The sequence below is a fragment of the Taurulus bubalis genome (genome assembly GCF_910589615.1).
Source record: "Taurulus bubalis genome assembly, chromosome: 3".
Lineage (NCBI taxonomy): Eukaryota > Metazoa > Chordata > Actinopteri > Perciformes > Cottidae > Taurulus > Taurulus bubalis.
This window is the reverse complement of record NC_136591.1, coordinates 10,004,978-10,029,655: the sequence shown is the minus strand read 5'-3', so window position 1 is coordinate 10,029,655 and position 24,678 is coordinate 10,004,978. Positions and strand designations below refer to the sequence as shown.

Sequence of the window (24,678 nt, the reverse complement as noted above, 5' to 3'; positions counted from 1 at the left end):
ATGTTGGGCAACCTCAGAAGATTATATCTCCCGGCTGGCCTTGGAACGCCTCGGGATCCCCCAGAATGAGCTGGAAAGTGAGAGGGAAGCCTGGGTCGGCCTGCTGAACCTGCTGCCACCGCGACCCGACCCCGGATGAGCGGCTGATAATGGATGGATGGATGGATGGATGGATGGAACCTCAGAAGATTTGGGCCACTTTATTCATCAAATTTGTTTTGTAGCGTTTCAGAAAACCAAATTATGAAATGGATTGGAATAGACAATTCTTTGAAAATATGGATTCAGCTCACGCAAAAATTGCTCACACTGCTGGGAAAGAATAAAGAGTCCTTTCAAAGTTTCTAAGAAAAGACAGCTGACAGGTAGAAAGTGTGGATCTTTTATTAACTGGAGATGCTGCTTTTCGCTAGAGATGCTGAGTTAGGTGTAAACACAAAATACAACTGATAGACCAGCATAGGACGAGAAGCAGTGTACTCAAAACGTCACTGCCAATTTATTGCTGTTCAGTGGAGAACAACTTTGATAACTTCTCACTTTATGGGTACTCCGTTTTTTAAAAGACTGCTGAACACGGCTGCCAAAAAAGACACCATTTGAGGGAAACAGATGCAGGATATCATCTGTGAAAAATGAGTGAACAAAAAGGAAAGTGGAGGGCGATAAAACTTTGCTGCTCTCGGCCGCTTTGATCTGGTCTACCTCAACACAGTAAAAGAAGAAAAAAAAGATGGATTTTCGCTGCAGGGGTGAAAAAGAAAAAAGTGGAATTGAGCACCAAGGGAACTCAGACTTCTGTAGCCAGTCACCTGCAATTCGTTCTTCAAGAGCGTGCTGTACTGTATTTCGCTATAAAAAGAGACAGAATGTAGTGTAAAGACTTGGAAACGGTGAGTTTTTTTAATCATTAGCAGGGATAGGATTACCTCATCTTCTCAGCTCGTCAATGTCAGGATGTAAAAGTGAGCATAGTACAGAACATATGGTCGAAATAATTGTTTTTCAATCAAGATGTGACTCAGTATACGGATGAGTCTAACACATGTCGGAAACACAGAGGATTGATGGATGTTACAGTGGAAGTAAAGAGAAAATGTCTCCTGCATGCTTATGTGCACACACATAGGGCACAGAACTACACGTCTTTCCACAAACTGGGCCTTCTCTGTCTTCAGAGTAGTGTGTCTGACCAATCGCTCCAGCTGATATTATTATTGTCTCACTGACGGAAGAGGAAGCCAGAGAGTCGAGGGGACAGAGGAGGGGGAGGTGAGAGCATCTCTAGACTTCCACGCTGATGATGCCAAGGTTAACAATACACAGCACGCACTGCGGGGAAAATGCGGTTACGCGGGTCGAGAGGTGAGGCAGTGAAAAGTTTCGGTATGGTGAGCGGAGAGACCTCAGGGAGTGCAGAGCGGGGAGAGAAATGGCAGGACCGGGCTTTGTACGATACAAAGGGAGCTTGTTTTGACGGCGGGGGATCCGCAGGCTGTGAAAGACAATAACTGACAGACATACATGCTCTGTTACATGCAAGTTTATTCTAAGAGACACGTTTAAATCTCTTTCCCTCACAACCAAGAACTGGTCATCAAAAAGAAGTCAGATTGTATAGAAGTCTAGGAGAAAATGCCCCGTCATCTTTATTACTTCAATAAACATTGTAAACATGAGTTTCAAGTGTTTTTAATTACAGCAAGATTTGTTCATCCAACCTGTACATTTTCTTACGTAATTGTATATTTCTTTCCCTTCTGTTTTATTTTATTATATGCATGAATAAATAACTGAAGTTGAGCTTGGTGTTAAGACTGGAAATGAGAAAACCTTTTGGTTAGATCTGTCCAACAGTAACAAACCAACCCTACCAGTCCCTCTAAAGCTCATTTAGTAACAAGATATTATTATTAAGTATTTCTTGGTCAGGACCAGTAACTTTCTAGACCTAGACCCAGCAATTGCTGCCTGGCAACTGTCCCCTGTCAAGAAATAATTGGACAGAAACGAACCTCCGGAAAACGGCAACAATTGTCATTTTTTACACTTCAGTTTTTGTATAGATATAACGTGTTAATTAGTAAGCTTTAGAGATGCTTTCAAAATTTGCATCACTAAAATACTATATATATATATATATATATATATATATATATATATATATATATATATATATATATATATATGTCTGCATTATAACCTAATCTTCAAGTGCTTTGTGTCAAAAACTAGTTAAACACTTGTGATATATATTCCTAAATAACGTTGTGTTTAATCAAACTGCCACACAGAAAACCTATAAGCCAGGTGTAACAGGGACTCAACAACAAGGTATTTAACAGATACAAATGAATCATATTTGCTAAGATAATCATGTAAAAGTAGCAAGTTTCTTACTTATCTTACAATTGTACCAAAGTGCAGTATTTGAGAAAATGCAATGTAACTTTCCACCTCTTTAAAGTATACACTATCTGAAATTATTAAGCCATCATCGACTATGACGAGAAACATTTTCAACATCCTCTGGCTAATTCCTGGCCTCATTTATAACAAATCATCACCGCAGTTAAAAGCTTTAGTTCTGAACCATTTACCTCCGATGGGTTCTGCCTAAGTATTTAACTAGGTGTGAAATTAATTGTGACTCCTCTTGTTGAGAAAGTTAAACTTCAGAGATGGGCACATTCTTCAAAGGTTTAAAAGTAAAATAAACCCAAGAAAACTCATGAATTGGTTTTGGGAGCTTCCAGGCTGAGCTCTTGGCTCTGGCCGGTGTGGCACAGTGGTTGGTAAACTCTTTGAATCCTAAGATCCGGTCCAAGCTCTTATGAACTGGCCGTGTTTCAACTGTTGGCGGCGCCTCGCCGCCCTGGGAGCCAATCGCAATCTGCGTTGATTCCCATATATTCTCCCTCAGTGACTGAGGTCCATATTCAGCTGAGGCCGCTGAATTTGGTCATCTTTACTAATGACCATAATTTGAGTAGGAGTCATGTTTAGAGGGCTGTGGTGACATGTAATGGTTATATTTATCACAACTCTGCTCTGGCTTCATTGCTCGCCCATTAATTCTCTCCATCTCATTGGCTCTCACACAGGCAAACAGCTGGGAAATGGCCTGATTAACCAAGTATTTATTATGAGATCTCCATGCTATTATCTATATCAGGCAATATGCAGCGACAGCTCTGGGTCCCTATAATGAAGTGGAGCTGTGGTGACAGCTCTCCGTCCTACTCGGCTCTGTGGTTGAATCACAGGCTGTAGCCTCACCATGATAATTGGCCCAATTGGGGCATTTCAGCACTCTGTGCCACACCTCAGCTCACCTCCCAATTCCACCACTTTTTCCATCTCATAGTACATCATTTGGAATAGATTAAACTTGTGAAAACTCTCACTTGGTTCTTGGGCTATGTCTCACTTGTGTCTGTCTTGTCAGAAACTTGGCTTCATCAGTTCAGCAGCAGGAGAATGAAAGTGTTAATCGCGTGTGTGGCATCCTCCAGTACTTGTGTTCGCATACCTCATGGTGGCTTTTTAATTAAAAGTGTGTCAAATGCATTGCAAATTCGTATTGTCCCCAATATTATCTCATTCTCATCATGCTGAAATTAACAATGAGTGAAAAAGGTTAATAAATGCTTGCATAGTCCTGAGCCTGATTATGAGCTAAAGTATGTTCTTTTTTTGATGTAACAATTAAGTACAGATGTGAGGCATTCTTTGATATCTATCTTGCCAAAAAACGACAGGTGTACAACAGCTCTGACTTTGATGTTTGTTTTGTTGAAACAATTACCTAAGACACAAAAGTCGGAAGATTGGGCATCTCTCTCTCTGTATAAAGTTTCCTGCTTTATTAACATTTTTAGGTCAACCGTGACATGACATCCATGTAGTATTTGACCAAAAAACATTTAACTTCATCGTGTGAAAGCCTTTTTATTCATCTTCGATAATGTAATATGAGGAGCCTGTTTGCACAGCCAATGAAAAAGTTCATTCTCTCAGATCTTTTGTTCCCCCAATAAAATATCTATATGAAAATGCCCCTATACAAACTGGAAGGGTCACTTTTAAGATGCGAATAGAGGCACACTTCCGTATGCAACAAAGCCCAGCTGTAAACAGTAACAGTTTATTGTTGGCAAAAAAAATGCTCCAATTAAACATGCCTTGTGTGCTATGCTTCGTAATGACTCCCATAAAAAGCTGAGGCCGAGAGGCATTCCTTCAGCAACTTCTGAGCGCATGGCGTATGTGCAGTGAAACCACAGAGTCCACACCAGAGCTGAAGACCCAGTCTCCTCCTCCCCACTCCCTTTTCCCACCAACCGCCCATAATTACGCTTATTGGCCCCTTGTTTTATGTATGTTTTTACTGTACACTGCAGTACAGTGCCTAGGAAGGAGCCTCCGTGAATTTAGATGATTTTGCTTGAAAAAAATGTGGTTTAAGTAGCTCTGTCCACTTCTAGTTCAGTACTTTACATCAAGACATGCAATGAAAAGGATTGAAATTGTTGTCGTTAGTTAGCCTCTTACCTTCTATACTGTTGGGGATTTATTTATAGTGTTAGGTTTCATGTCATCACCAGTATACACACTGACAGTGTAAAGACATTGAAATGATTTGCAGCAGAGTAGTTATAAAAATGCTGTCTCAAACTTTTGTGAAAGGTACATTCAATCTGAACGCTGCTTAGAATAGCAGACAATTCACTCTCTAATTGAATTTCATACAATTCTGCATTGTTCCGTGAAAATAGGCTTCTTTCATATTTCTGTTGCACAATACTGTTTGTTCCTGTGCAAAAAGAGTCATTCAGTCGTAATACCTCTGTACCTTTTGGATGTTTTACATTTTGTACCTTTATAATTTAATTTTTTTTCTTCTTTTTTTTTCTTTTAGGGAGATTCAGGCTCTTCTGCTGCAGGCATCAAGGTGAGGGCCAAGCTAAGCTAAACACTTTTCTATGTCCTGTTTGTATGTTGCTATGGGTCATTATTAGGTGTAATCAAAATAGATAGTTTGCAGTACACAAACTAACTATTTCTTACATAATCAAAAGTTATTAGGAGATATTTACTGAAGTAACTTCGGGTATAAATAACTGTTCCTCTACTTACATTGACATTAAGCTTGCTAACATATGGAGAGTAATGTAGTCGAGATATCTGATCTGTTAATAGGATGGAATCTGTTAACATTAGCCACAAATTTAGGAATGGATTTACAAAAAGCTGGTGCAACCCAAACAAGAAATTAAGCAGCTGAAAATAAAACTCTTTGCATCTATTTCAGGGTGAACCCGGAGAGTCTGGACGAAGTGGATATAAGGTAATAATTGCACTTTTTACACTTTAGGTATGAGTAAATTAAAGTAGATATAGCAGTGATGGCATTACATTGTCTGTCATATAGACTAACCATATTTTGTTGAATACATAGTGTTTAATGATAATAGGTCTCTATTTAGAAATGGACTATGGGGAAAATAACTTATATAGCATATTTCTTATTTCTTCATCAATGTGAATACACACATCAAAACAAGCTTTAATGTAAAAGGTGAAGCTCTATTGTGCAAAATTTAGTTTGAATAAGAGCATTAAAAACTCAGTTGAACCTCAGTGGTTCAAATGCAATAAGGATGGTTGTACATGGGTACGGCTTGAACTTTAGCACATCACAGTGCTCCGACTCATCTTACATTTACTTTGGCTTGATACTTGTTTTGAGCCAGCATAAGGTCCCAGGTATCATACTATGACTTCTGGAAGTCTTTGCTGATGTTTTCGCTCCATTTCTTATTGTTAAAATGATTGTCTAAAACCACCAGATCAGTCCTCCAGAAGTGTCTTCTTCTTTTTTTTCAAGCAACGTCTGTCAGACAGTTTTAATTCTGTTGTTTCACACTTTCCAAGAATACAGTTGCTGATGAGAAACTAATAAAACAAGCATGCAGCAGAAGAGGAGCTATTTTCCTACCAAATAAAAGCCAGTACTTGTCCCTTGACCAGACTGCTTCGAGTTTGCACCAGTGCCCCATCTAATTACACTTTTTAATCCCAAGTGCTGCGCCCCATTAATTCCCCTCTCTTTTCTCTGTTTGGGTAAACTGGTTCCAGACAGACGAGGGGCTTTTTTTTCTGCAACATTCATGGCCGGTACTAATTTTTTAACTGCTTTATCTTATCTCTCATTTTACAGCCGTTCTGCTTGTGCTGACACACTTCCAAATTGTATTTCTCATCACAATGGCCATCAGGAGATTTCGTTGTTTTTCCCCATTTTAATATTACTATTGGATGGCATTCAAGTAGCAGTCCATGAAAATATACCTTTATTCATTAGTTTTACAGTGCTTTCATTCATCACAATGGAAATGTACAGCCCTCTTCCTGATCCCCTGAGGGACGTTACAGTTGATCATTCTCGTGCTGCGCTAATCATTTCAGCGTTTAATTATCCAGAGTCAGACATTTTGTTGTGAAAGTCTCGCAGACGCCTCACAAGAGATTTGACCTCTGGTTTTTCCACAGTTGAATCAAATGTGAATTTTTTCCCAATTTTCCAAACTTGCATGTAATGGGTGTTTGGAGTTCTCCACTTGACAATGACCCGACCTGGGTAACAGAGAAAGAGGCCAACTTTTGACTTCCAGATACCTTGAAGCGACAGCAGCTCTCTCAAACAGCTTTTGCTAATTTAATCCAAAGTATCTGACAGTTTTTCCTTCCAGGAACCATAACCTTTCACACCTGCCCAAACCAATACAATCATCCAAATAAGACTCAATTGCACTTTGTGAAAGGTTGAGTGTTATAACCAGCACTAATCACGCTGTCAAGCCATGGCTGCATGACTTGGTTTGAACATGCATGTGCGGTACCTTCTGCTCGTGCTCACCGCAAGCGAACGAAAGGCAACACACGCTTGCGGACAGCAGGCTGCTTTTCAGAATCACAGCAGCTTGATAGCCAGAGAAAACACAAATAGAAAACACAGTGTAGGGCTGATAGAACCCCAAAGAGCCCACAAATGAGGCTTGACTCAGCTTAGCTTGGCTGTAACATGTCACACTCTTCCTGTGTAGGGAGAGCCAGGACTTCCAGGGCTGCCTGGACTCCCAGGGATAAAGGTAAATGCTTCGCTGTTTTTATCCCCAGTCATTCCCCCGGTGTTGTCCCTGTCCATCCTCTTCAGCCCGTCTGTAACAGAGTTTAGAGCGAAACTCTGCTGACCTATTGTAACGCCATTAAGGTCACTTCATCCTGCTTTTCCTGCTGTGTGTGATTTGTACCTCGACTGCAAGGTTCCTTCTGATTAAGTGGCAGACGCACAATAACAGCTGTACATTCAGTGCAGTGAAAGGCAAGTAGCTCAAGCAAACCGACGAGGCCAAAAAGTCGATGCTTTTGATCTGAACATGCCAGAAGAAAACGGTCTCATATATGAATTCATTATTTGAGCGATGCATCACTGGCAAGAATTCTACTTCCTGAAAGTGGCATCAAGAGGCTCAGGGCAAAAATGTGTCAAAACTAATCTTAGCTCGATAAGGAGAAGAAGTGCTATTTCTATTTGATTAATTCCAATTTTTCAAATTAGGCTTTTCTTGGTTTAGTTAAAGAGCTCGCTTCTTTATTGTACCATTAAAAACAAACAGCAGATGGGGAAACAAGAAGCACACAAAAATTCACTGCCTTCTTCTGCCTAAAGAATACCAACCACCTCAGTGTTTCTCAGGATCATTAGCTTGAATTATAACGTGAATGCAAGGAATGCTCACACGGGCATGACGAGATGATGCTTGTTGCTGTTTTGTTTTTCTCCTTTTGTGTGCTTGTTATGTGCTGGCCTTATGAAAAAATAAAAGAGAAGCCCTTTCATTTGATATTTTATATACTCCTGTTTTTACTTAAGAGGCCTGAATGCTTGATGGATTCTAACAATATTTTTGCTAACGTAGCACACTCGGGTTCTGAGCTCCGCTTGCACTTTGTTCTGCTCCGCATTCTTGGCTCTTTATCCAATCAATGTTTAAAAAAGTTTGGTAGGCAAGTGCCCATTACCTCTTCAAAGGCTTCCAGAGTGCCTCAACTATATTAGGTTGGATCTCTGGTTGCAGATGGTATAGCAATACAGTTATTTCCCAATCACATGTAATGCAAATCAAATCAAGCATCACACCTCATACTGGAAGCTCACTCCTCATAAGTGAAAGTGCAAATGCAAAATATGAAAGCGTCTTCATAGGTGGCAGAAAGCCTGGTTTTTGCACACACCTTTAAGCAGAAGGCTTCTTGTGCCCTGATGAGTTTCTAACAAGTTGTCACGCCTGTTAAGGCTCATAAGAGGGAGTCATTAATGGATGTGAAACCAGGGGATAAATTAACAAGCCAATTATGATTTGTGTGTGTGTGCCATTGATGCATGTGTCCCAGAGAGTGTGTGTGTGTGTGTGTGTGTGTGTGTGTGTGTGTGTGTGTGTGTGTGTGTGTGTGTGTGTGTGAGTTTGTGTTTGTGTGAGCACTAAGCGCATGCCTGTCGTTTGGAATATGTTTGGCCATTCATCTTATGTATATGTTCAGTTCTCATTAACAGCGGTGTGCAAGTAACGCTAAATGGCCTCGTGGGAAAATAAGTGATATCTGCTTCTTTTTCCCCCCAGGGTGAGCCTGGATTCCTCGGCCCCCAGGGAGAGCCCGGGCTTCCAGGACTCCCAGGAACGAAGGCGGGTGACTTTTTGCTCCATTGCAATTATCTTGTTCATCACATTGTAAGAGTGACACATATTTCAGCGGTGACAGCTTTTTATCGCATTCTTTCAGTGTGATCGTCATTGAAATCAGCAGTTCCTCTGGGTTTATGGTCTCATTATCCATTATTATCACTTTGCAGAGGTGATTAAGCCCCTGTTTCTTCAAAATGTCACTTGGAAGTGGTCAGAATGAGCTAATCCCCGCTGCTCCCTTTGAGTCGTGACATTATCACACTGTGGAGCCAGCGGTCATAATCCAGTCACGCTACAATTAATGTTCGCGTTGTCCTTTTGCATCGCGCTGTTTGCAGTGCATCAATAATCAAGGTATATTGGTTTTGCATTGTCATCTGGCATATTGCTTACTCAAATGTCAGGGTATAGCTGAAAAGGAGGAGCTTTGCGACACATACTTTATCTGATAGTTTTTCCTGATGTTCTGGATTGCCCACAGGTTTGAGACAACTTGGGGTGTATCCATTTTTTCAGAGGGTACTGCTGAGTTTTTTGTTCTTGTTCCAGAGAGTTTAAAGATGTATTTTAGCCATTACATTATCATTAGCAAGCAGTTATTTGAAGAGAAAACCAAAGCCTAATTGACTCAACAAAGCTAAATGATGGTTGTGTCCCACTTGGTTTTAGGTAGCAGAAGTAGCGATTATGGGTTTTTACTTACACAACACCCCCCTCTACTGGCTATTTTAAGTCACTTTACAATGAGAGAAAATGCACTCAACCATACAACAAAGGATTTGCATTTTTCTTTAAATATTCCCCTTATATCCACATCAAGACAAAAAGGGCTCGATGCGGATGTTTTTTTTCTTCACCTTTCTCCGTTTCTCAATTGTGCCGATTCAGCATAAATATCTACGATTCACCACGTAAGTCTGCCGAGTAAGCAAACTCATGAGAAGGGCGTGGAGCTTTTTTATTGTAGATTCCTCAGTCACGTCAATACCACCAAGCATTAAGGAAATTGAAGTTCATGCCTGATGTTCAGTCAGAAGATGCATCGCAGCTCTTCTGCTGACAGGAAGAAACTGGGCCTTGATCAGCACTTCTCCATGACAAATACAGGTTGCAGAGGTAACTTCTCTCTGTCTGCTCTTTTGTCTCTACAGGGAGATAAAGGTGACCATGGCCCACAAGGAAAGGGTGAAAGAGGAGAACTTGGACCCCTTGGACCAAAGGTCAGTTATTAAGTGCATGTGTGCAATGTATACAAATGGCATGAACTCTGTGAGAAAAAGGAAACTGGATCATTCAGCAGTATGTGCTTACAAGCTTTCTGCTTGTTCCCAACCGTCTCTTCATCTATCTATATCATAGATTGTTGCTGCCATCTAGAGCCAAGCTGATTTAAGCACACGCCATACAGTTCCCCGAGTTTTGAATAAGAAAACGTAGAAAGCATCCCAAAGCAAGAGCTCAGTCAATCCGTCAAATAGTCATCTATCTTAAGAAGGAGGGCTGGCTAACCCATTATGGCCTGTAATAGGTCCAAGGCTTTCCCTGGGTCTGCGAAAAGTAAACCAAATATAAATGAGTTTACCATTGTTTATGTCTGGCCCTGAGCCAGCAGGTAGCTTAAGCTCCAGTCTAAACTGAGACGACCCACAGATCTGCTTCACATCCTATTAAAACCCCCAAAGTGAAACCCCTTCTTTATCAATGCCAGAGTTCAAATAAACACTTTCTCCATTGCTTGGCAGCTATGGCATATTAAAAGGTGGTCATGTCAGTGAAGCTGACGGTGTTGAGTACAAGAACTCGATGATATTCCTTTGCGAGATATGCATTTCATTTTTTTGAAGAGTGTTTATCAATTTCATGTTTATATCTCAAGAAATGTGCTTGTCTTGTCTAAAGTGTCCCTCGTGACTCTGTTCTTCATCTATGTTTTCGTACTCACGGCAGGGTTCACAAGGGGAGTTTGGTACACCCGGTTCTAAAGGTTCAAAGGTGAGCATGGCAGATGTGTTTTCTTTTCATTTGGTGAACACAGACCCTTCATTAGCTGATCCTTTTGTTAGATTTCACAGTTGATTCCGATCTTGGATTTCCACATTCTGCTTGAATGTACTTTGAACAGGCCATTTAGACCCTAAGACAAACACGAAGCAGAAAATGCCCTTTTACCAGGTCCCCACATTGCGAAAATCTGAATTAAAAAAGAAACGTTGAAATTGCTTACTAAAATCTCTAAATTAATACAAGAGGAGGGAGAATGTCACATTAACATCAACATCAAAAGCATTATGCGTGATTCAAAATACTGGAACTTGAACCACAATGATGAGTTATATGTGATGTATGATTTCAAAACATAATCCACGTTATTGCTTTCTGCAAAGGAGACTGTACTAATAATATTATTGGCAATTCTTTAATATTTGTTGTTTGTTTTCTCACATTAGGGGGAAACTGGAGATAAAGGAGAAATTGGATTTTCTGGCCCGAAGGTAAGTGATTATATTGCCTCTTGTCTTCGCTTTCTCGGATGATTTCATGATGCATGCTGAGTAAAATTAAATGTTTTAATGTTCCATGACATGTAGCGTTACACATTGATTACCACCAGGGGGCAGCAGTCTAATCTTAGCAGTTTTTTTACTGATATTGGTGATACATGTTATGTTTAATTTGGGAGTGCAGCATGGGTTTTAATGTGTTTTTTTTTTATGGCAATAATGTGCAGGGCCCCCCTGGACAGAAAGGAGACCAAGGAGCCACTGAAATCGTTGACTACAATGGAAACATTCAGGAGGCTTTACAGGTCAGACAAGTAAATCACTTAGCACATTTCTGTTGTTTTTGTTGCTTCAGAAAGATCTACATCTGCATTCTTATGGGACTAAGCGGGCAACCTCAGAAATGAGGAAGACAATACTTTGGTTGTAGTGTACAGTTTTATTTGTTTTTTTACAATAATATGAGGATTACAAGATATAAACATTGAGAAATACAAAAAGCAAAAAGACCCCCAAAAAGTGCAAAAGCTCCAGAGCCAAATAGCCCAAAGCCAAAAAACGCAAAAGGCCTAAAAAGAGCCAAAAAAAACAAAAGATCCTTAACATCCCGATACTTTGTTGTCTCCCCTATTTGGGCATCTTTATTTGAAGCATCGCTCACCTCCAGATCTGTATTAATAACTGAAATGGCACCAAACTATTGGACAATACTTTTTACGTAGTATCTTTACAATCTATGAAAGTTGAGTTTTTTAAGATGGTTAAGGGTTCTGTCATCTCAGCCAGGATGTCGGTCTAACGGTTGCTCTTGCTGCAGTAACTCATTTACAGCCTTGTTTCTCTGTTGCAACTCTAATAATGATCAGGAGTAAGTTAGTTAAACAAGACTCTCCTACACAGCAGTCCTACTATTAAAAAAATGTCAAAGTGCACAGAATTATACACTGATTGTTCAGATGTAAAAACACATACCTGTCATCACATCAAATGAACACTAAGTAATATAAAAATTAAAAAAGAGGAATAAAATCATGAATTACTCTGAGCTCAAGATCAACATATTCAAAAAAAATGAAACATGAAAACATTCATTCAAAATAATGGTTCACAAAACCTGGCAGTTGTATAGCTATCAGCCAGTTACAAAGGTTTAGGATGCGTAATTGTCAGGTGTAAAAAGCACAGGATACGTCATGGCCAAACTTCCTCCTGCAGCGCTGCTGAAAGCAGAAGTTGTCGGCTGGTAGCCGAGTTCATCTGCAATACATACGCTACGGTTTCACAATTATTTCCAACAACATTGCCACAGTTTTTCAATTAGGTAAGCCAATTTCATAATGATTAGTTGAACTTTTCTGAGAAATTAAAACAAAGCTTTGGATCTATGGTTCATAAGAAAATGTATTCCTTAAAATAAAGTGCAATGCATTTCAATTAACACTATTCAAGGTATGTCCTTACAGATAAACAGGCTAACATTGGTTCTTTAATAAATAAATAATGTTGAGGGTGTATCTGTGCCGATATGTAGCATAAAGGTTTCCTTCCCTTGTGACCTTTGCAATCTTATCTCTTGCCTCCTCCCTATAACCACTCCTTTGGCCTACTGCAGAAGATTACCACAATAACAGTAACGGTAATTAGGCTCTGTGTATTCTTTGTGTGTGTCATCTCCATACGTGATTCGTCTCTGTCTTCGCATGGGCCCAACCAATCCCAACCCTGGTTTGCATTGCCTTGTTGCACTTGTGACGCCTCGCCCAGCTAGTGTTTGCTTAACAACGAATGAAAACAGTATTCGGCGCTGCGTTTATGCTTCTGTGTGATCAACCCAACAGGCTTTCTGAGTGGCTGGTTGTCCCTCTGAATGTTGGTAAAAGATTATTTAAATCAACCTCATTAGAAAATATTTCAAAAGGGGTTTTTCCAAAACTCACACGGCACGCTTTTTGGTCAAAATGTCCTTCCAAGCACATAGCAGTCGTGATTATATAGAGGCTAGATTGCCAAGTAGGCAAAATGGGCCCCAGAACTCCGAGGCCCCGACTTGTGTTGATATAACTGAACTTTTATTTGGGAATATGCACCAAGCATAATATTGATTGATATGATAATACCATACATTGGCTCCTGCTTTAACACATACTCTTTAGGCTCTGTCTCGAACAGAGTCTCTGTTCAAAATCTAGTTTTAAGACCTTCATTGTTTCTTTTTTTTTACTTGTACATTGCATATTCCTAAATTATAATGTTCTATTCATATGTAATTAAGCTCCCATGCGGCAAATCTGGAGCCCGGTAGTATTCCAGGATGGAAAAACTGTACACATTAAAGAGAAAGTGAGAGGAAGGGTGTTTATCATGCCACTGGTCCCTGACTTCTCCGGTACCAGCCAAGTATTACATTTTAGTAGCCTATAAGCTAAGAAAGGTAAATGTAGCTATGCATCCACTTTATTTTCTGTGAAAAAACTTCATGAGTTTGAATTAGAAAGTGTTCAAAGTTTATTATTATGTTGGGTAGCAGCGTAAAACATTAGCATGTTTAGCATTGCCCATACTAAACTGAAAAACATCCTTATTTACCAAAACTCAACATTATTTGGATTACGTTGGTGATCTTGGTATGGAGTTAGCCCGTTTAGTTTCACACATTCCAGTGTCATTCTCGTGTTGAAGCTACGTATGCTAAGTGTGGCTATATGTATATTAGTGAGTTTGTTGCTTAATCATCTGATTATGATTATTATTAGTATATGTTGTAGCTAACATGTTTTTGACTTTGGCATGTGTCTTTCAGTTGAGCGTCATTGTTCATCACTGATTGCTAACATTTTTTGTCCTGTATTTCATTGTGAAATGTAGTTTCTTACATTCAGAAAATGTATTCATATTGAAACAATCAACCCCACTCAAAAGTATTTCCTCAGTTGAGTAGAATTTAAACTGCTGCTTCTCTCTCTGTGTTCAGGGTCCTCCTGGACCTCCCGGGCCGATCGGACCGGCGAGTATAAAGGTAAGCTCTATTTTCCGCACATTGCACATTGTGCGTCTGCCTCAGTACACGTTTGAGTGTTTTCCTGACATGTGCAAAGCTCATGTTGACTTCAACTAAAAGAATCACAACATATTACTGTCCTTCAAACAAAACAAAAAAACACTGTAACATTTGCATTTTGACTGTTTTTAAATGTCTATTTGTTCTCTTCCAGGGGGATCGTGGTATGCCCGGTCTGCCTGGACTCGATGGTGAAAGAGTGAGTTCATTATCTCTATATGAAAATTTTCAAATGTGGCTATTAAGGAATAATTAAGGATTCATTAGGATTATCTCAGAGGACTAAGCATATGGAGACTAAATACCTTTTATACATCTTAATGTTTATACAAAAATACTTTTTCAGGGAGAATAATTGACCTACAATAGCTCCTTTTCATTATCTGTTGCATGTTTCCTCTCTACTCAGGGCTACAAAGGTTCCAAGGGTGACATGGGAATGCCTGGAGCTTCAGGGGAGAAAGGAACAACGGGTTTACTCGGCCTACCTGTAAGAATCTAGATAAATATTCCAACTATGTGCTAAGACTAAGCCTGAAAAACCATGTTCATGGTTATTAGATAGAAACCAAACGTGTTTCATAAAGCGTTTGTTCCATAGGGTGTAAATGGGGGAAAAGGAGATAAGGGAGATTCAGGCCTGCCTGGTCCTCAAGGTTCTTCAGTAAGTAACATTAAAGACATTCATTATGACTCGCCATAACCATACTCAAATAGTTTTAAAGAAGATGTTGTGCATTGCAAACTTCACAGATCGTCGGCACTCCCGGGCCATCAGGGCCACATGGACCCCCAGGACCGATGGTGAGTGTTTCTAAAAGGTCTCATCAGTGGACGATATGTTGTACTTTGTTTAGGAACAAGCTATTCTTAAACATCCAAGTTGCACATATATTAACACCATGTAACTTCTAACTGTATTTTCAAACAGCATAGCTTTAATGACAAGAATATGCACGTTTTGTTTTTTGTACTATAAATAACCTCTGAAGGTATTCAGAAACTAAATAAAAGACACATTTTTTCTTGGAAATACTTGCCTGTAGGAAACTTCACAGGACTGCACTTGTTTGTACTTGTTCCATTCCATCTTCACATATTCACCAGCAGGTTATTGAAGTGGTTTGGACAACAAGGGAGGAGGATAGAATAGAAAATATACACCTTGGTTTAGTTGTGTATAATAATACATCAATATTGATTGTGAGGCCAACCACTAACTAACATTTTGCAATGTTTTCAGGGCCCCCATGGTTTCCCTGGACCAAAGGTAAATCTCAACAAGAAAGTTTGATGTTGCACGTATGATAACAAATGTTCATATGACTGTAAGGAAACCAAGAGAGGCCCTTTTTTTCATAAGTTCTTCTCACCATTACCTCTCTGGTGAGAACCAGGTGTACCCGTAATTAAAAAAAAAATTACAAGTTTAAAAAAAACCTCTAGATTAGTGTGAATCTCCATGAACAAGCCAATTGTTCGTTTTAACTGAGTGACTAACAATGTGACTAACAATTGTGCATTCAACCATGCAACCCCAAAAAGTGCAAGTGCATCAACTTCGTAAAATATGACACAAGGGAGACAGACGCCGGTGAAGAAACTGTGACATGTTTGCCTCCTTCCCTTGTTTCCTTTGTTTTTTTAGGGGGAATCTGGTTTGCATGGCGTGAAGGGTATTCGAGGAGAATTGGGACACAAAGGGGATCGTGGACCATTGGGTCTCCCGGTAAGCCATGGGACATCTCCGACCTCAACGCCCTGTCCTTGATTCCCTCAGACAACGATAGAAATTCCTCATTTGTACTCTAGCTCTGTCTGTTTTCTCATTGTATACATTCCTGCACCCCTTGAAGTGAGTTTGTGTGTGTTCGTGTGTATGTGTGTGTGTGAGTGTGTCTATATGATCCATTTTCTGTCTTCATTTTCATTTGCCTGGGCTGACTCCCTGTAGCACATGGTGTAATTTAGTTGTTGTAAACCCTGCCATCAACCTGTCCTAATAACAGTGTTCATCTGGTACTAATCCCGCCTTGTTCATGTCACTCATACCTCCATAACCACGCAGGGAGCCTCCGGCTTGGACGGCAAGCCCGGAATTATGGTGAGTGTCAAGTGACCAAGAGGCTTCACCAACCAACGTCTGCCTACTTTCCTCCCTCTCACCCTCCATACAGCCCCCCCTCACACATACACACACTTTCCCCCAAATCTGTGACCACTATCACGACCACCTGTGAAGAGAAAGTTCTATGAACATCTGTCAAACGTTTACAATTTAGCGAGGTTTCATGAGTTGAATTAAGCCACACAGAGATTAAAAGCGAGCATTTACAGCAAGAATTCCAAGTCTCCTTTTGTCCCGTGTTGAATTAACTCAGCATTAACACACACTCATACATTAACTGTGTCAGCAGTGCTGTAGATGTCCTTTGTGGCCAATGCACGTGTTCTAGCAGCAGTTCTGTGTGCTGCTTGTAGGTCAAACCTGCCTGGGAATATTGTACAAATGTGGACGCGCAACATCATTTTTGCTTTCCATCTGGTATTTGTTTGGAAAATCTACTTTATTTTGAAATACCTGCGACAGTCCACTGATGTGAACTCACCATGACAATGCTACTCTTTGCAGGGCACGGATGGGCCTATAGGTCTAGCTGGGCCAGCTGGGCCCAAGGGGGACATAGTAAGATCAACATTTAATTATGAACATATGTCTGACTCATGATACAGTACATTTTAACTTTCATTTTAGGTGTTGTTGAGTGTTGTTTTTTTTAAGTTTCATGTGATTGCAACACTGATTCATTTGTGTTAGGGTGAGAGAGGAGCGTCAGGCGAACCAGGACCAAGGGGACCGTATGGACTACCTGTAAGTACGAGGAGGATGTTAGCATGTTGAAGAAACAGTATCTTTATTCAGGGGTGAGCAAAGAGAAGTGGACAGCAGCCACGTGAGAGCTTGTGCATTTTGCTCAAAGTTAGTATCAGTTAATTATTATATCAAAGCATTTATGTGCTCATGTATTCTGGTTAAGGGAAGTTCAGGGTGTCACTGCAGTTAAATATTATCTCTAAAAGATAAGAAAAGGCAAAGTCAGCTTTAAGCAGTACTACATTAAATACCCCTATATACTGTATATTTATAATAGGCACAGTTGTTTGATTTCCCTCATGTACTGAACAAGGTATGATCTGTCTATTTGTGCAGGCTTTCATTGAGAGAGTTAGATGCATGTTAGCATTTGTGAAACGCTGTAATGGTGATAAAGTTAATGTTCTTTATTTGCAGGGAGCTGCTGGAACACCAGGCTTGGATGTAAGTATCTTTAACTTTGTTTGTTCAGTTTTTCCTGAAGGCATATCTCACAGTGAATGCATCTTCCAGTACAGGGGTGCTTGGCAAAAAAAGCTTTTAAATATAGAAAAAAAAGAACATAAAAAGGCTTTTTTTATTATTATCAAAAACCAAGCTTAATGTGATTTTGTCACATTAACACCAGGTGTATAATACATATACACAGACACCCAATCCACATGGACAACTTATTGAATGCAACAGCTCAGTTAATCATTTCATTTTAGATCCCATCAAAAGTGAAAGGTAACCGAGGAACATAACCTGTAGCTGGTTTGCACATTTCCACAATCCAACTAGTTAGTATAGTTAGTTATATGACGTAAAATTAAGTATGTAGTGCGTTCCACCTGCATAGTATGTGGATTTTGTTTACGTGAGAAATGCCCACATTTCTAGATATACTAGATTAGATTAGTTTGTCCAAGGGTGGACTGCAAGGCAGATGGTTTAAATCATTATCAATGATTAGATAAAATAATTACCAATGATGGTGAGCGACAATAAGGTTCAGCTCCAGTGTCAAAATGCATTAAGCTTGTTTTTTTTTTCTTTGGATATGTTATTGCAAGTGATTCAGATGAATTGTCAAATTTCTTTTTCTATATTTAAAAGCCGGCTCCATATTGTACGTAATATACATATTCTCGTTGCGCATTCCTCCACTTTCTCTTTTCCTTTAGTTTGATCCTGATGTGTTTCCTCCAGCTTTGTCAGGACAAGAACACTCTCTCTTGTCTATGCCTAGTCAAGCCAGAGTAATTAAGTAGAGTTGAACTTTTACAGGGGTTGCCAGGCTTAAGGGGAGAGAAAGGCGACGATGGGGAAAGAGGAGAAAAGGTAGATGTAGATAGGATATTATGGCTTGACAACCCCTTAACATACGGCACAGGACTGATGTCAATGGACAGTGACAGGAACTATAGAGGTATTTTACTTTTTATGATACGTTTAGTTTTCTTCTGATCTTTAATTCACAGATCAGAGTGTATATATATATATAGCTGTTGGAAGGAATAGAGTAGTTGACAGGAATTTTTAATTAAAATGTATACAAAATATGTATATGTATGGCTTCAAATCAACTACTTATGATGTGACAGATAAATAGCATTTTGACTTTCTTAAGAGAGCTACTATGTATTTCCTTTGCATAAAATATCATCCCCAGTCCTCTCAAACATGTGTTCTCCACTTTTGAATGATTTGTCATCTCATTTGTCAAAATCACAAGTCAAATCTCATTCTGGGGCATAAAAAAAAGGGATTTCAACATGATAGCCCACATAAGTCCATTGACAACAGGCTCTTAAGATTCACATTTTATTTCTGTTGTTTTCATGCATGAACATACTTAAAACCACTTCCAGCACTTGAGCCTGTTGATAACCTCTCCCTTGTTTGTGTATACAGTAGTTTACTGTATATTTGTCAGTGCGTAATCTGTATGTTTCCACAGTTACTAACACTTCTAATGTGTTTCTGAGATGTTTGATGTGTTTGAGAAACTGTATCCCATTGCTAATAGATAACTACGATTTGCATTTGTTTGCCGCTTCCCAACACAAAATAGATCCCAGCACTGCTTCTGTAACACCCGGAGCAGAGGCAGTGGGATCTGTTTTGTGATGGAAAGTGGTTGACAAATACTCTGAATTTCTAAGGTTATGGATGAAAACAAATCTCATCCCTGAAATGTAGCTTTGATGTTACCTCTGTGAATATGTTTATTACAAATAATTTATAATTTCCAATCATTTTTATATCAACTTCCTGACATATTATGTCCTCTTTTTTATTCTGTATTTTGTTATTCTCACGTGCATGTTTTGAATGACATAAGAAAACTAATTATGACCTAAACTTGAAGGGATACAGTTTAAACCTTTCCAGTGCGTAGTTGATTTTAATTCTGTCCTCCTGGAGGTTTTTTCCCCTGCTTCTCTTTCTCATCCTTCCTGCCCTTGACACACTTTATGGCGATTAGCTGTGTTTTTTTACTTCTTCCTATTGTAATGTTCCCCTTTTTCGTCCTCTTCCTGCCCTAAGGAATGTTTCTAGAATACCCATTACTGTCTGGTATCCCCTCTTATCTAACATTGACCATGTGTCTTTCTCCTTTGTGAGTAATAGACTCCCTTTATAATCACACCCCTGCTAATATCAGTGCTCTCCCAAATGTAAAACAAAAAAGAATGATGCTAACTTGACCAAAACGTTGTATCCACAGGGGGAGAAGGGAAAGAAGGGCAAAAAAGGGCCTAAGGGCGAGAAAGGAGAACAGGGTGCCCCTGGATTAGATGCACCCTGCCCATTGGTATGTCCCGAGCTGGAAATCGCCTCCCCAGCCGTGTAGAGCAGTCGTCCTCAAACAAGGATGAGCGCCCTATGGCTAAACAGATACCCAGCGTCCACCAGACCATATAGCAACCTGAAACACAGAGTCCATTACTCTCCTGTAACTCTGTAATTCAGACACAAAAACATGCCATTAAATGCTGTAAAACATATAATTGGGCTGGATTGTGGTATCTGCAAGCTCACAGGGCAGCTCCTTCCCTCGTGTCCGCCCCCCTCGTGTCCGTCGTAGTGAACGGATGCAGGGGTCAAAGGTCGTGCACCTCTCTCCCAGTAACACTCCTAGGTCATCTTTGCAAACAGGGTTTCCGGGGATTTAAGGGTGAAAAGGGGGAACCAGGTCAGCCAGGTCTGGACGGGCTGGATGCCCCGTGCCAATTGGTACAGTATTTCTCTTTTTCCTCCACCTGTTACCCATGCATGCCGCTCACATTCAGTCGTTACTGAAACAAAACCATGCATGACTTTAATAGCTTGACAGGCATGAACACACCTTATTTTTAATCACAATTAAATTTTCCATTCATGCAATGTTAAAAAACAACATGCACCAACATGTACCTTCATATACTAACTTCCTGACCGCAAGCAGCCTCTTTTTAGATAATACACACCATTACAAGTGAAATACACAAAATAAACACATCATTATTGACAGAATTGATACTATCTATCCTTCTAACTGAATCCTTCCATTCCCTTGATTAAAACTGAAAAAAAGAAGCTTAAATCCTGTTTCCTTCCCTCTGATTCCTCCATTGACTGGTTACCTTTTAACCTGATATTAACACAGAACCCTTTACTGGTGCCCATGGACCACTCCTCTACTCCCTCTCCCTCCTCTTCCTGTAGTTGTACCAATTGGGCCAGACCGTGACGACAAGGGAATTACAATAGATTAAACTGATTATTGCTCCAGACCTATTCAAGATGAGAAAATGCTTTCTGCTTCTGAAAGAATGATGTGTACTGCATGGACATTCTTACATTATGGGCGAAACTTTTAGTGGTTAAAGTATTCTAACTCATTTAAAAAGGCCATAGTGTATGTGTGTACTGTGTGTAGACAAGGAAATGAGGTATAGTAGGTAAGAAACCATATCATATCACAAATGTCATCTCATTAAATTGCATCTACACCAGCTGCAATAACTTTATTTTAAGATAAATCGCCTGATTTTGTTATATTGTCCCCAAATCCAGCTCATTGCGGTTTTGCAACTCGACTGTGGGGCAACTATAGTAAAATCAGAGGGCAGAATCATCAACATATAGATGTGCATGAGCTATATTTCGCTGTGTGCTACGTGCATGAATAAGAATACACTTTTGCAGTTGCCATTACATGCAATATTTGATATGATTTTATCACAATGCTCAGAGGAAATGTGTTATCTGCATTAATGATTAGAAAAATTACAAAGAAGCAGCTTCATGTTGACATTTTACTGTAGGTTAAGTTCCTGTTACACAAAGATCCGATGAAGAAGTTCATTTCAGTTTGCTTGCGGCATCTCCCACGTGTGATTTGGGCTTATTGTTTGGATATTTCTGTTAACACCAAACCTCCCATTAGTCTTTAAGTTCTCATGTTTTTTTTCCCCGTCCCTGCTACTTTCTCCAAACAGGGCCCAGATGGATTACCAATGCCTGGATGCTGGCAGAAGGTAAGACTACATTTGAGTAACATGATGCATTTTAGGAGATCACCCACACATTTACGGAGTGAAGAAAATATAAGGCCACAGCTACAGCAAATTGAGCATTTTCAGACCTTTGTTTATAAAAAAGGTTTGGAAAGGGGAATCCAAACTTTTGGACTGGTTCAAAAACTCTTTCCTGTTAAATAAACTTGAAAAGTCATATTTTGTTCACTCTGTGTCAGTTAATTGTTTTCATGTAGGTCTCGGCTTCTCTATGTTTGCATGGGTTTTCTGTGAAATAAGTCGTAACAATGTTTGACTGTCTCACTGTGATTGTACAACTCGGTCATGAAACAATGTCCATCTTCATGTCTTTCTCTTGTGTTTTTTCTTGCAGTGATCACTCTAACCTGAAACGCATGGAGTTTGTAAATAATGCTTCTTTTATGGTATTTATAGTTTTTTTAATGGGAAAAAAAAAATGTGTAAAAGAAAAGAAGTCTATGTGTACAATGAAACAAAAAGAGATAACCGTCCCGCGTCTCACGCTCTACGCTGCTTCTACTCACATCACCGTGTGGGAAAAAAAAACAGACACGTGTGTCCGCTTCCTCACATCCGCATCGTGGTGGAGTTCAGATCCAGCAGAACTTGTCTCTTTGCATGGCTCAGACCGGAGCTTCATGGCCCGGCCAGATTCACAAAGGGTGAAAGGAGCTGAGGAAGGAGGATGAGGAGGAGGAGGAAGGGGATCTGGACTGGCTCTCTAACACCAAACGCTAGGTGTTCTGTGTTGTTTGGTCTCAACAAGCTCACCGCCCATTCATGCAGCACCATTTTCTAAAAGACATTAAAAAAAAAACAGAACTGTGCCAAACAGAACATTGCAACCCTGATCCTGCAAAAGCATGAGTATGAAACTATATTTATATGTATTGTACATACATGTCACTGTTTTGTGGTTGCGTCACGGCTTCTGCAGAGAAGAAAAACAACACTAACACAACAAAAAAAACAGAGCTCTAAATTAGTAAATTCTGCTTTCCTTTAATCTTCCCAAGGGAGTCACGCCATGGCTGGTAGCCTGAAAATCCCCAGAAAATAAAGCTGTTGGTTATTGTTGCTTTATTGTGGTGATGCCTGCAGAGGGTTTGATATCAGCAGGTCTTCGCTGTTGCACTCATGTGGGTTAGCATCCTCATCATCATCAGCGTGGCACCACCCACACCCACATGTCTCTGGACAAGAGGGAAGAACTTAGCGGGCTCGCTGCACTGTTAGGAAAACAAATGGGCCTCACATGGATTTGAGATTGGACCGGCCTGCTATGGACCCCCCCGGGGCCCGGGAATGGATTCTGCAGGAGAGTCGCTAAGAGTCTCATCGATCTCCATGGAGATCAGCCGGAGCGTCTGCCTCACCAAAACAGGCAAAACGCTTAAAGATCTACTGAGAGCGCTAACAGGATGCAATCATGTTTATTTCTTTTTTTCTTTTTGCTCTCATTCTTTGACATTGTTTGTGTTTTGTGTATGATAGCCTTTGGTGCCTCAAGCTTTTATTCATTCCTTTATCAGACATGTACAACTTTATATCATATTTTCAATTATTGGAATGGTGTTTATTTCAGGAGGTTAAGCTATGTTTGGTAAAAAAAAAAAGAAAAAAAAGTGAGTTGTTGTGAGAGTATTGAACACATTATTACACAATGTTGAAATAGCATCTGATCGTACTCGTGGTTTTGAAAAGCTCATATTGTTTGCGCAAAACACCTCCAGCATTGTAACAAATATGCTACTTGTTCATTCTGGACTTGTTGTACGGGATGCTAGTTGTACAATGTTGTCAATTCACTGCATGTACAACAATTTATTGCTTATGGATTTCTCCAACATTGAAAACAAGTATTGATTTGAGCAAGTGTAAAGTAAGCACTGAGCATTGTTTCAGCGTTGGGGTTCATTTAGCTCGAACTTAGCAACAATCAGATTTAGCTGAACAACCTGTTGCTGTCATTTCATAAGGCAGATCATGTTGAAAAGAACAATCTCAGTTGCGATACACTCTTTTACACCTCATGTATTGTCTTAAAAACATGAAAAACCTGTATTTCAGTGCAAGAAAAGCTAAATTTGACAGTTAAATGGTCAACTTCCAGTAGTACACCACCGTCTAACTGGTGGCCATTTATTTCACATTCCACATCAGATGGAGCAAGAGATGCAGTAATATGTTTATTTTTCAACAGAGTTTATCCATCTTTTTCATATTTCTTAATTTGAAATCGCCTTCTGACGTAGTAGCTGCTATGCAAGGTGATACTCGCGGTACTTCTTTTCTTCAACATTATAAATCAGCATGAATGATTTACTGTCAGATCAGATGTGAAACACCAACATTTTGTTGTGATGTAGCAGCAACCGCAGGTGGATTCAAGAGGATTTATTCCCATCGGGTGTCCGTTTGATTGTACAGTTCATCTCATCGTTGGAAAGATTGGATGCCCATCCGTATAGATTATAATGGTGCTATCTGACAGCAGGTCAACAACAGCTCAGTTGATGCGCAAGAACTACACAACAGGTTTCTTTATTGTGGTTGGGGTTTTATGTATGTAACACTTTTAAGTTTTTCTGTGCATACTTTTGTGTATTTGTCTCAATATTTTACTTGCAGGTCATTATTTATTTTTGTATAATTTTCTAAACGAAGGCATTTTGGTTCTAAACAGCATTCCTTTCAGTTGTTTTGGCTTTTCAGTTCCCGCTGTGTCTCTCTTGATGGTATGAAGACTTTTGGATCATCCTAAGGCATCACATAGTTCTGCAAATGGGCCGGTTTGAATGAAGATGGTCATTTACACACACATAAACAGACCAGTGTGTATTCGCTGTGCATTTAATTCAGATTATAGGCCTTACAGTGGTTCATCTACTTTTTATTTAATTTTGTGTGTCAAAAAGCTAACTATGACAACAAAGTACTGATGGCCTGAGCCAAGGCACCGGCG

The 24,678-nt window shown here is 39.8% G+C and overlaps 1 protein-coding gene across 1 annotated transcript in view; it reads left to right on the top strand.

Annotated features, from left to right (window-relative positions):
• The window catches only part of col25a1 (collagen type XXV alpha 1 chain), a gene marked incomplete at its 5' end in the record, with an annotated part of 145,269 nt that extends 122,141 nt beyond the window's left edge, over positions 1–23,128 (top strand). Inside the window, 24 exons of the mRNA XM_079215972.1 lie at positions 4,922–4,954; positions 5,315–5,350; positions 7,110–7,154; positions 8,688–8,750; positions 9,902–9,970; positions 10,698–10,742; positions 11,198–11,242; positions 11,479–11,556; positions 12,864–12,887; positions 14,223–14,267; positions 14,464–14,508; positions 14,719–14,799; positions 14,911–14,973; positions 15,063–15,113; positions 15,553–15,579; positions 15,958–16,038; positions 16,378–16,413; positions 16,942–16,995; positions 17,128–17,181; positions 17,602–17,628; positions 18,454–18,507; positions 19,898–19,984; positions 21,654–21,692; positions 22,730–23,128. Coding sequence (XP_079072098.1) covers positions 4,922–4,954; positions 5,315–5,350; positions 7,110–7,154; positions 8,688–8,750; positions 9,902–9,970; positions 10,698–10,742; positions 11,198–11,242; positions 11,479–11,556; positions 12,864–12,887; positions 14,223–14,267; positions 14,464–14,508; positions 14,719–14,799; positions 14,911–14,973; positions 15,063–15,113; positions 15,553–15,579; positions 15,958–16,038; positions 16,378–16,413; positions 16,942–16,995; positions 17,128–17,181; positions 17,602–17,628; positions 18,454–18,507; positions 19,898–19,984; positions 21,654–21,692; positions 22,730–22,756 — 1,209 coding nt within the window. The 3' untranslated portion in view covers positions 22,757–23,128. The remainder of the gene's footprint in view (positions 1–4,921; positions 4,955–5,314; positions 5,351–7,109; positions 7,155–8,687; positions 8,751–9,901; positions 9,971–10,697; positions 10,743–11,197; positions 11,243–11,478; positions 11,557–12,863; positions 12,888–14,222; positions 14,268–14,463; positions 14,509–14,718; positions 14,800–14,910; positions 14,974–15,062; positions 15,114–15,552; positions 15,580–15,957; positions 16,039–16,377; positions 16,414–16,941; positions 16,996–17,127; positions 17,182–17,601; positions 17,629–18,453; positions 18,508–19,897; positions 19,985–21,653; positions 21,693–22,729) is intronic.
• Between the last annotated feature and the right edge of the window lie 1,550 nt (positions 23,129–24,678).